This window comes from Chenopodium quinoa, unplaced genomic scaffold (genome assembly GCF_001683475.1).
Source record: "Chenopodium quinoa cultivar QQ74 unplaced genomic scaffold, ASM168347v1, whole genome shotgun sequence".
NCBI classification, from domain to species: Eukaryota; Viridiplantae; Streptophyta; class Magnoliopsida; order Caryophyllales; family Amaranthaceae; genus Chenopodium; species Chenopodium quinoa.
The window spans coordinates 1,582,945-1,595,993 of NW_018744151.1; the positions used below are offsets into that span (position 1 = coordinate 1,582,945).

Here is a 13,049-nt window from a genome sequence, read left to right on the forward strand (position 1 = left end):
AGTATATGAAAAAAAGGATAAAAAGGATTATGAGAAGTTTGAACTAATCTTTCGAACTTTAAACAAGGTCAAACGAATCATATAGTTTCCATCCAAAGCTCAAAATGAGATTAAGATGCATAAAACATTTGAAATGAAATTTTTATTAATTAGAAAACTAATTTGAAGACTTTTAAAGTCATATTGGTATTACTGATTTACCGCAGTTTTTTTTTTTTTTTTTTTTTTTTTTTTTTTTTTTTTTTTTTTTTTTGAACCAAGTATTATCATTTTCATTCTATGGTTCTATCCTAATTCCTAAAGTCTCTAGTGTGCCTCAAAAGTTACTCTCATTAGTTTTTTCCAAAATTCTACTTTAGCTAAAGGAAGCTACCCAAAAAGGGCGAGAAGCTAGGCTAAACAAAACAATACATTTTTTTTTTACCAATGATAAAGTTATATACTAAATGTGCTTTAGTCATACCTTTAGAAATAGAGGAAACAATCCACTATACTACTCCTTACAAAACGAAGCTAAGTTTGGTCTAGTGGTAAAATTGTCACCTTCCAACCTTGATGTTAGGGGTTCAATCCCTACTATAGACACTTTAAGGGTGGGGATCCCCTACCCTTCCCCTTCGTTCCCCCTACCCTACCCTTCAAAGTGTAATATACACGGAAGACATGGAAAATTTTATACCAATGTTATACTTTGTAATATTGTTAAAGTTAAGTTTATATATACTTCATAGTCAACATGCATGGGAACACACTAAAGAAGATTGTGTAGGAAGGGAAGGCAATGGTATTTTACGAATGACTTATGATTCAAAACTTTTAGGCTTGTAATTGACAAAGGAAATAATCGGTATCAATATGCTAATTAGGTGCCTTTATGGTCAAAATAATCGGTGCAAAGTGCAATTAACGTTAAATTGGTATATTCTGCATGCTCTATGAATTACGGAGTACATTTTGAGTGCAACGCAAGGTGTGGCATAGTATTTAAAAATATAATTATATGCGAATTTGTGTTAAACTTTGAGATAATACGAAATGGACTTGGGGAATTAAAATGGAGGTAAGTTAGGTCCACAAAAAAGGCCTAAGAAAAATCCAAACTAAAATCAATTAGTGATAGCTTTGTGTCACAAATTCTTCTATGGACCCTAGTCCATCTAGAAATAGGTGGATCATGCATATACTTTTGAACATTTAGTAAGAAAATATAAACAATTGCAAATATTGAACATTTAGCAAAAAAATCAGAACATTGCAAATTTTGGACATTTAGTAAAAAATACATGAACAATCGCAATGTACCAATACTTTTGAACATTTAGTAAAAAAAAATATGAACAATTGCAAATTTTGAACATTTAGTAAAAAAATCCGAACATCACAAATTTTGAACATTTAGCAAAAATATTTGAACAATCGCAATATACTACACTATACTTTTGAACATTTAGTAAAAAATCTGAACAATCACCTAGGTTTTTAGCGAGAAATGAAGTTTGTAGCGTAAATGTGCCTGTGGTACATCGCAAATTAAAATATATGAACAATCACAATATACTACGCCTATACTTTTGAACATTTAGTAAAAAAAAATCTGAACAATTGCAAAATTTGAACATTTAGTAAAAAAAAAAAAAATCGAACATCGCAATTTTTGAACCTTTAGTAAAAATATCTGAACAATCACAATGTACCATACCTATACTTTTGAACATTTAGTTAAAATAAAAATCCAAACATCACAAATTTTGAATATCTAGTAAAACAATCTAAACAATTGCCTTGGTTTTAGCGAGAAACGAAGTTTGTAGCGTAAATGGGCCAGTGGTGGTTCAGCTAGAAGCTATTCTAGTTGGACCAGAGTTCACAATAGACTTATTGGCTTTGTGTTAAATTTTTAAACAATGCGAAATGGGTCTAGGCAACCCGAACAAGGAGGAGGAGAGTTTGGTCCACATATATGACCCAAGGAGAATCCAAACAAAATCAATTGGTGATAGTAGGAGTAATCCTCTGCCTTATAAGTGGAACCATATCTTCACTTTCTCCAATGTTGGACATTACGAGTGGTCTTCAATGAGTTAATAATTGTAGGCTTTTTAGTAACACTATCTTTCTCCTCTTACTCTTTCATCTCTATTTTATTTGTTATTGTGTTCTTAGTTTTTGCTTGCTCAATTTATTGAAAGTTTTAAATTTAATCTTTAATTTTCTCATGAATTACCAAACTTGCTAATTGAATTATCTTTAATTCCACGGAATTTTAACAATTACATCTATTTTATTATTAAACTAGTGTGTGATCCGAGCGATGCCCCGGATTGCTAGTTTGTACTTCTTTAATTTGATAATTATGTTCAACTATTTGTATATGTGTGGTTTGGGCATTGTCTCGGGTGTTATTGTTTTTTTTTTTTTTTAAAAAAAATTATTTTTAATTCATATGTATTTATATTCTAATCTTGTGAAATATAAATTAAAAAAAAAAACCACTAGTTTACTTAATATATTAAAGAAATACATACTGTTAATTATGTGATTAGATTTAAAAAATTAATCAAAGTTGGTTGAGATGGTAAATGAATAACCTTTGTATTTTGGAGGTTAAAGGTTGATTCTCACTCAAAGCATAATTTATTTTGTTGAATGAAGTGGCAAGCTTACGTGGCGCATAAATCTAGTGAAATATGGCATTATGCAAATACTTTGAAGAGTGCCACGTGACACCTCTTCTTTAAAAGGAACACCTGAATATTTATTCTATTTTCATTTAAATGCAACACACTCTTTTGGAACACCCAAGTTTATAATCCGTTTACATAACTAAATCTTTTCCTCAAAGTGCGTGCCGAGAAGGTGTATTGCATTTAAAAAAAAATAGAGGAAGTATATATTATAGATTTTACGAATGTTTAATTTTCTAATTTAGAGTGTTTTATTGTATCAAAATTTTTTATGGTATATAACAACATCAGTATAATATAACCAACTCAACTTGAGGTCATAATATTGACTTTTTAAGGTTTAATAATTTGTGAAATGTCAATGAAACTGTAAAGTAAATTACTCATCAGATTATAAATATTTAGAAATTAAACGTGGATAGATTTACACATTAGTGATAATGGGAAAATTAATTTTAGTTTATATTATTTCATAAGTAATCAATTAAGGTTAATAAAACATAAGAATATATGTTACGCAATGAACCCGGCCTGGGCGATGGCCTCGGGGTACGTACACTAGTAAGGCCCTATTCTCTTCATCTTATTTTTGCTGAACTGAAATTATTTTTACTGAAACAAAATTATATTTGCTAAACTTAAATTATTTTTACTGAAATTAAATTAATTTTACTGAACTGAAATTATTTTTGTTGAACTAAAATTATTTTTACTGATTTTCTATTATAATTCTTCTTTAAGGCCCTGTTTGATTCACCTTAATTTTGCTGAACTGCAATTATTTTTACAGAACTAACTTAATTTTACTGAACTGAAATTATTTTTACTAAACTTAAATTATTTTTACTGAACTGAAATTATTTTTACTGATTTTCTATTATAATTCTTCTTTAAGAAAACTAAATTTTACCGAATTGTACTTATTTTTACTGAACTGAAATTATTTTTATTGAACTGAAATTAATTTTACTGAACTTATTTTTACTGAACTGAAATTATTTTTACTTAATATTATTATTTTAAGGTGAAGAGAACAGGGCCTAAGAAAACAAAATTTTACTAAACTGAACTTAATTTACTGAACTGTAATTATTTTTACTTAACTGAAATTAATGTTACTGAACTGAATTTATTTTTACCGAAATGAAATTATTTTTACTTAATATTAGTTTTTTAAGGTGAAGAGAACATGGCCTAAATCATATATAATAAATCTTCCCAAACCCATAAAATTGATTGATTATATCATATTAAATCAGGCACAAAAATCATGAGATTAAATTAGATAAAATCAAACCAAAATAGAACATATATCATACCATGATATTATATTAAATGAAATCAAATGGAAATAGAGTACGTATAAATCATATCATGATATCAGACCAGACAAAATCAAATCAAACCAAATTAGAATATAAATCAATGTCATGATATCATACGGAGTATCAAATAAAATCAAGTTAAAATAAAATATAAATCATATCACGATACCAAACAGATAAAATCCAGCCAAAATATAATAAAAATCATATCATGATATCAGATCAGACAAAATCAAACCAAATTAAAATATAGAACATATCATGATATCAGATCAGACAAAATCAAACCAAAATAGAAAATAATAATCATATCAAGATATACCGGATCAATTAAAATCAAACCAGAATAAAATGTAGATGCCCGGGTGAGGATGGAACTCTCAAGACGACATCCCCATCAAGATATCAGATCAAATAAAATCAAGTTAAAATAGAATATGAATCATATCACGATACCAGATAGATAATCTAACCAAAATAGAATATAGATCATACCATGATATCAGATTAGACAAAATAAAACCAACATAAAAAATAATAATCATATCATGATACCAGATCAGATAAAATCAAACCAAAATAGAATATAAATTATATTATGATATCATATCAAATAATATAAATCCAAGTTTAAATAAATTATGATTTATTTTATGATACTATATCAAATATAATCAAACCAAATAGTAAATATAGATCATATCATGATATCAAATTAGGCAAAATCAAACCAAAATAGAATATAACTATCATATCATGATACTAGATCAGATCAGATCAGGTAAAATCAAATCAAAAAAGAATATAAGAATCATATCATGATATTGGTTCGGATCAAATAAAATCAATCCAAAAATGAATAATAGAAATCATATCATGAAATTATATGAAACAACAACAAATATTAATTAATAACAGGATACTTGGCCTTGTTCAATTCACCTTAAAAAAAAATATTTTATAAAAATAATTTCCAATCATTAAAAACAATTTTCAGTTAAGCAAAAATGAGTTCATTTAAGTAAAATGAGGTCCGTTAACTTCACCTATTTTGCTGAAATGAAATTATTTTAACTGAACTGAAATTATTTTTACTGAACTGAAATTATTTTTATTGAACTGAAATTAATTTTATTGAACTGAAATTATTTTTGCTGAACTGAATTATTTTTACTAATTTTCTATTATATTTCTTCTTTAAGTTTACTGATTTTTACTGAACTGAAATAATTTTTACTGAACTGAAATTATTTTTGCTAAACTAAAATTAATTTTACTGAACTGCAATTATTTTTGCTAAACTAAAATTAATTTTACTGAACTGAAATTAATTTTACTGAATATTTTTTTAAGGGAAAGTGAACAGGGCCTTAGTTTCTGTACAGTAAAATTATTTCAGTTCAGCCAAAATAAGTAACTCTAAAGAAGAAATATAATAGAGATTAGGTAAAACTAATTTCAGTTCAGCAAAAATAATTTTAGTTCTAGCAAAATTAATTTTAGTTCAGTAAAAATAATTAAGTTAAGCAAAAATAAGATGAAATGAACGGGGTCTTAGTAGATTAATTTTCAGATGTTTATATTGAAGGCGATAATCTAACTATAATAAATATTTTACAGGGTCATTTTAATTGTCCGTGGAAGCTACACCTTCCCATGGCGGATATCAAGTCTATTTTGGACTCCTTTACGGCTTTTAAGTCACAATATATTTATCGGGAAGGCAATTAGGCAACAAATTTTTTGCCCTTCTCGGCTATTCTACCCCGGCCCATCAGGATAATTATTGACTCGAATGGATAGTAAATTTTCTTATTTTTTACACCTTGATAGATTAAGACATAGTCATGTGAGAAGACAATCCTAATCTCCTTTCATGTATCTTTCCTTAAGAAAAAAAAAAGAAAAAAAAAAAAAAGAAAGATACATACATAGCTTATTTGACAAACAAAACACAACCATTTTCATTAACCAAAAGAAACTTCAAATTCATGTCTTACATTCAAACTTGACAACCAAAACAAACATAAACTTAAACTAAAACACCTTAATAAAGTCAGTGATCAATACAAATCACTACTCAAAAGAAAAAAACAATACAAATAAATGGAACAACACCAACAATAACAATAGTACTAGTCCCTTAAAATAGGTCTAATAATAAGGATAATACTTAATGAAATCTTGATGTGCAGGAAGAATTTCACCATCTTCTTTGTGACGATACCTATAGACATTCACCTTAGCTGTAGGAGATGTTTTCCATGAGTCCAAGAGGTTAACCAGATCGACAATGGCAGGTGCATTCTTCTTGGTGAAGCGGTAATTCCTCATGCCAAATATAGCTAGGGTTTCCAAATTCACCGCCTTCTCTAAGAAGAACCTTAGCAATTGTTTCTCAATTTCACTAAACTTGAAGTTGGAGACCTTGACCAATTTGAGGAAGGGTAGTTGCTTTTCATATTGCTCAAATTTTTCTTTATCATTCAACAACCACAATTGGCAAGTTCTATCAAAAGCAAAACTTTGCATCTGTTCAATTAAAGAGATATTAATTATTTTGAATTTTAATTAAATATGAGTAAATATATTATGGAAAATGAATGAAATGAAATATATGGCTTTAAATTAAACCAATAACTCAACATGCATTCCCTTGTTTTCTTTAACAATTTTCTTCTAATTAATTAAGATATTAGTTTAACAATCAACAAATAAACTAAAGCAAATTTTATATTTGATTAAGAGATTATTAAGAGATACTCACATCAAAGAAAAACCTCTCAAGAACTGGGCATTTATCAAGAAAATTGATAATATCATATGGGTTGAGAAAGCTTGAGGTCTCCATAAGCAATTGAACCTCCTTTAGATACCAAAGATAAGGTTTTGGTCCTTTAATCTTTCCTTGTTCTAAAGTTGAGCAAAGATCCTAGCATCACACAAGAATTCTCCATTAAACAAATTCGATAATATATATTCAAACTTTATATATAGGTTTTACAAATATATAAGATCATTATAGAAGAAATTTATACGTGTTAATAAGATCCCCTTGCAAAAGTACAAGTTAAAGGGTTTGACTTTTTAAGATAAATTCAGATATAATGATCTCAAAAGAAGATGTTTCTAATGTAATCATCCTTAAAATGACTATCACTATACTTAATTTTCATTGGCCTGTTTTTTATTTTATTTATTTATTTGTTAATCAAACTTGTTAAAAATTAATTTTTCTTTTTTAATATCACTTTTTGGGAAATTAATTATTAATTAAAATGTTCTTTGAAAATTTAGAAAATTAATTTTTGAATTTTTTTTTTATATAAAAAAATCATTTTTAATAAGTTTGACCAAAAAAAAAAAAAATTCGGTGGATGAAAATCAAATACAGTTGTAATCATTTTAAGGATGTGAATTTTCATTTAAAAAAAAAAAAAAGGTTAAAGGTTGTGTACCTCAAGCAAGGTGCTAGAAATAGTGAGAACTCTAACATGTGAGACGAACGGCATTAATTTCTCCATTCTATTCTTTGGAACAGCATATGGGACGATTGTAAAATTGAACATTACATCTTGTAGTTCATACATTCTATCATTAAAATCCAAGTTTCGAGGTTTTCCAATGAAGTGAAAAACTCTCAGAGTTGGAGCATCGACAAAGGCTGAATCGAGCCGATAACAATCAGCAATTTTCAGTTTCTTGAAAAATTTTAAGGCACTTGCATAGATCTTAAAGTGACGAAGACCATAACATTTTACTATGTCCATGGACTCTAGGAGTGGGCTATTATCAACTACGGTTTTGACAAAATTCGGTTTTACATTGACATGCCTAAGGACCAAAGTACGCAAAAAGTGTAGATTTTTAAACTTTTCAGTTGGAAAATTTAGCACACAGTATGCAAACCTTAGGTGTTGTATGGACTCAATATCAAAATGTTGGAAAGGAACAACAAAGGGACCCGCATAAGGCCTTCCCATTAAAAAATCCAAGTCTACAACACTAGGATTTTTTAAAAGAACTATCCTTAGCCATATATGAATCAAATCCTCAAGACGGTTTGAATCAAGACATAACTGAAATGTTTCAATTTTCTTATTAGAATGACCTATGATGACACGATGGACTATGTCAGCAATTTCTGACTGAGAGTATTTTTTTGATAATAAAAAATTAAAACACAAGTAAATGGAATGTTGCCATGACTTTTCAAACCTCTTAGAGAGGATTGATGATTGGCTTGCCAATTTGATGGGTAATAAAGAAATGATGTGCTCAATAACATCATCACTAAGTGTAATTATAGGTGGTGAAGGGTTTTGGGTATGATCTATAAGATCACATAAAAGTTTGAGCTTTTTTTGTTGTGGATTATCTTCATCTATACTTGAATTACTCTCCATTGATGAATATAGATAGCTAAAGAACACAAATTTTAAAAGATGATTTTTTTTTTTATGATGATATGTAAACTTCTTCCACTTTATAAACATGTAATCAGAACTATTGTAATCTTCTAATAAGGGAGAAAACTATCCTTGATTTGCTCCAGCTCTTCATTGATCATTTGAGAGTTTCTATCAAGGGTAATAATCATTTTCTTTGATCATTTGAGATTTTCTATCAAGGGTAATAATCATTTTCTACCATACAAGAATTGATTATGATGATATTGATAATAATGATGATAACAATAATAATAAGGATGATGAAGATGATGATGATATGATGACATAAAATAAGTTTTAATAAGTTCTGATAAATTTAAATAAGTAAAAATCAGGTGAATAGAACAAACACACACTTAGGCTATACCTTTAAAGAGAAGTTGGATAGATACTTATTATGAAGTATTCCGTAGATGTATGAATATAAACAATTTTAGGAACTTAACACCACACCAATGTTAGTAATGGTAGTAGTAGTAGTGGAAAAAATAATAATAATTTTATTGCTTCATATATCAAAATTCAAAATCCAATCTTCCATAGACTTTACTAGTTAAGCTAGCTAACACATTAATTAACATTATGTATGTGTGAGCTAGCTAGCTAATATGATAAAGTGTATAAAAGATGGTACCTTAATTTTTAAATGTAAACATCACATTTGTTGTACAATGTACAAGACATGATACGTTTATGATTTTTCATCTACTTAGGTGTGATATGGCAAAGACTAATAACTTGAAAATTGGAATTTTGAATTTAAATTAAGTTCTAATTTTTTTAATTACCGTAGGCTTCACTAGATAAATTTTCCAAAAGTTTGCTAAAGGTAACTTAGATTTATAATGAATATACAAAAATTGAAGAATATGTGAGCGAGTGTAAAATGAAGTAAAAGAAAAAAATGTAAAAATACGAGGTTTGTATAGGAATAAGGTGAATAAAGTAAGATATAATAAGAAAATGAATTATTATGTAGAATAAAGCAAAGTGGGTAAAACATATAAGAAGATCTAAAATGAAAAATGGAAAAAACAAAAAAGATGGAGTAGTTAAGAATAACATAATAAAGATATAAAAAACAAGGAAATAAATCATATTATTTTAATTTAATATGATTTATTTTCTTAATTTTTGTATCTTTATCATGATTTATTTTATAAAAAACAAATTATAAAGGAAGTAATTAATTTTATTTAATTTCATTGAAATGAATCAATTTTTTCATAGAAATAAAAATAAATCATTTATATAACTAAATCTCCTCATTCATTAATAAATTCATGTAATATTGTAATAAAATGTCTTATCTATTTTAATTTATATTTATCGAAAAATACACGAAGTACAGAGTATGAGGTAAAAAAAAAACACTCCATATGTTAATTAATGTATTAATTGTTAATTAAAATTGATGTTATGATTAATAAAAAGGGACGAAGTATGTATGATATTTTTGGACTTGAAAATATATGTTCATAACATAACATGAAAATTTTGAAACTTTTGTTAGAAACTTATATACTAAAATCAAATTAACCTCATCAATAAACTAACATCAAATTATCAACAAATAAGGGACACAAATTATTCTAGTCCTTTTTAAATAATTTAAAGGAGTTTTTTTATTTTTTCATCAAAATCCAACTAAATCAAACAACTAGTCCACTATTTTTTTATTAAATGGTTATGGCAGGAGTAATCAACATAGGGTTGGTGTTACCATTACGCTGGGTCAGATTTATTTTTAGGTTGAATATATGATTGAGAATTTCTTTAATCAAATCTAACCCATCCCACAATTTATCGGGGTGAAAACCTCAACTTTGGCCAAATTTTAGTTTTACTGTTATTAAACAATTTACAAACAAAATTAAAATTTTGAGTTGTAGTTGACCTTTATTATTTCTTAAAAGTTAACACTAATTTCACATTTTCAATACTTTATTTGGGATTTATAATTGAAAACGCGTTAAGAAATGACAATTTTAACCCAAGAAATTTAATCAAATAAGTCATTTATGTCAATGCATTCGCTTAAAAAAATTGAAATTCCCAAACCTAAATTTTGATCAAATGTTCAGATCGAGTGATATCACAAGTACTAAAAATTTGATAGACAAATAAATAAAAAGAACTTATCTAATTGAGGAGAATAGCTCTACTTGAAACCAGCTTTCCATGCACTTCAGCCATCAAACTAACAAGTTGCTAAGAATTGATGCCTTAAGGCAAATGCTAAGGTTTTTGAGAATGCTTTATTTTTTTTGGAGAAAGAGAGAATGCTTTTTAATTTCCAAGAGATGAAAGATTCAATGATTTTTGGAAAAGAAGGCCACTTAAATAGCCTCGTGAAAGAGCTATAGGTTTTAAGTTTGACATAAGGCATTGCGTCATTAAACATCATAAAATCCTTTAAAGGTGATTTCAATAGTTGTAATACTTGAAAAATGATCGTATAATTATGCCAAAAAGATTACATACTATGACATACGTAAGACATTGCGTCATTAAACATCATAAAATCCTCTAAAGGTGATTTCAATAGCTGTAATAATTGAAAAATGATCGTGTAATTATGCCAAAAAGATTACATGTGACGTTAAATTGATCAAGTTGACGTCATAGAATCCTCTAAATTTAATTACAATGGCAATATTATTGAAAATTATCATGCAATTATGCTACAAGATTACAATGTAATGTAAGAATGACGCGCAATTAAGTCGACTTCATAGAATCGTTTAAAATATTATTTCATCCGTTTTATATTGATCTTTCTACTTAGAATCTTCTTGTGAGACAATATTGATCAAAGTGGATCAATATAGAATAGAGGGAGTATTAAAATAGCAATAGTTATTGAAAAACAGCGCGTTTCTGGTGCCGCACTATGCGACATGGTGCCAAATCAGCAAATGACAAAGTAACCCCACCAACCTAATAACCCTTCCAACCAAGTAACCCCTGATCAAACCTAGTAACCCCTGACCGGACCAAGTAACCCCTGACCAAACCTAGTAACCCCTAACCAGACCAAGTAACCCCTGAGCGGACCAAGTAACCCCTCAAGTACCCATCTAGTAACCCCTAACCGGACCAAGTAACCCTTCTAGTAACCCCTCCGACTTAGTAACCCTTCCGACTTAGTAATCCCTTAAGTAACCCCACTTAAGTAACCCCTCAAGTAACCTCACTTAAATAACCTCCCAGATAATCCCCTAAGTGACCCCTTCAAGTAACCCTACTTAAGTAACTTATCTAGTAACCCCCGACCTACTCATCTAGTAACCCCTTAAGTAACCCCGACCTAGCAACTCTTGACCCACCACCACCCCCAAAATGCCACTAGCCCCACCCCCAATACGCCATGCCACCACCACCACCACCACCATACACCAAACCCACAAACAAACATAGATCCAACCGAACCCACAACCAAATCGTTAAAAAAAAAAAAAATCGAACAAATACTTTTAAAATTAACAATGGCTTCGCATTTCACTTCAAATAAGGCTAAAAAGGCCAAATTCGACCACGAAAACTCCAGATCTAGAGTTTTTACGGCTGAATATTTCACGTCAAATAACAACCTGTAAGTTTTTTTTTGACGACGGAGTACGTGGAGCTCACGGAGTACGACGACGGGTTGGTGGAGGACATGCGTTCTTCCTTTGTAATTGCAGGTGGTTTGTTTTGCAAGTATGCTGCCCTTTTTTGGAGAAAGGAGGAGAGAAAAAGAGGAGAGAGAAAGAAAAAATAGCTTAGTGAAGGGGGTGAAATGAGTGGCTAAGTGGAGAAGAAGAAATTAAAAGAGGGGAGAGAAAGAGGAGTTAGAGAAGAGAGAGAAAAAGATTTTTAAAATAAAAAATAAAACTATTATATTGTGGCTGAGCCAGCCACATATGAAACTTTGTGATTGAAAAATGATTACGATATTATGATGATATTTTTCAAAATTATTTGCTTTAGCTATGATTGATGGAAAATTATGTTGAAAGTTAAGTTTTGCTAAGGATATTTTAAGTCAAAAATATTAATATATTGATCACATGAAAGAAAGTCCAACCAAAACTTTAACTATCAACATAATTTTCCATCAATATTATGGAGTAATATTTTTCCTTCTTATTTTGGGTTGGACTTTGCTTTAAAATACGGAGAGAATAATACTTTGCTTTGTAAACATTTATAAACATGTCAAATAATACTTAGGATTGTAAATATGTCAAATATCACTGATGTGTTTTTCAATTGTTTCTTAGGATTGAATGGAGAAAATGTCACGGTGTGTTGGGGTAGATTTAGTGACTTATTGATGCAACTATAGAGAATTGTCTTGAAGTAACCAGTGCTTGAACCTTCACTGCCTGGCTTGCATCAAAAGGGCGGCTGAAGGCAAGTTCAAACATAGGATTAAATTCATGCCAAACCCTTCCAATCTTCCATGGTTAAGTCCTATAGCTTAGTCACTGACGAGAGTTAAGGTAAGGTAGGATTAAGACAGCCTCAACAACGCCGGTTTAGGACTGGCCTTCAGTTTGGGACTGTTGGGGTTACAACAGACTCAACAGACTGACATATACCTT

General features: G+C 29.0%; 1 protein-coding gene across 1 annotated transcript; it reads right to left on the minus strand.

Annotated features, from left to right (window-relative positions):
- Window positions 1-6,089: 6,089 nt before the first annotated feature.
- Window positions 6,090-9,579, minus strand: LOC110693527. The gene is made up of 3 exons (XM_021870647.1): window positions 7,468-9,579; window positions 6,777-6,941; window positions 6,090-6,541 (listed from the first exon to the last, which is right to left on the minus strand). The coding sequence occupies exons 1-3, from the start codon at window positions 8,503-8,505 to the stop codon at window positions 6,164-6,166; spliced, it is 1,581 nt and encodes a 526-aa protein (XP_021726339.1). The 5' UTR covers window positions 8,506-9,579; the 3' UTR covers window positions 6,090-6,163.
- Window positions 9,580-13,049: the final 3,470 nt, after the last annotated feature.

Excerpts from the sequence above, each read along its gene's own strand:
- LOC110693527 (XM_021870647.1), bottom strand. The coding sequence starts at position 8,505 with ATGTTTATAAAGTGGAAGAAGTTTACATATCATCATAAAAAAAAAAAT. Across the intron at positions 6,942-7,467 it reads TTTCTAGCACCTTGCTTGAG|GATCTTTGCTCAACTTTAGA; the intron begins GTACACAACCTT and ends GTGTGATGCTAG. Across the intron at positions 6,542-6,776 it reads TTGAGAGGTTTTTCTTTGAT|ATGCAAAGTTTTGCTTTTGA; the intron begins GTGAGTATCTCT and ends TTAATTGAACAG.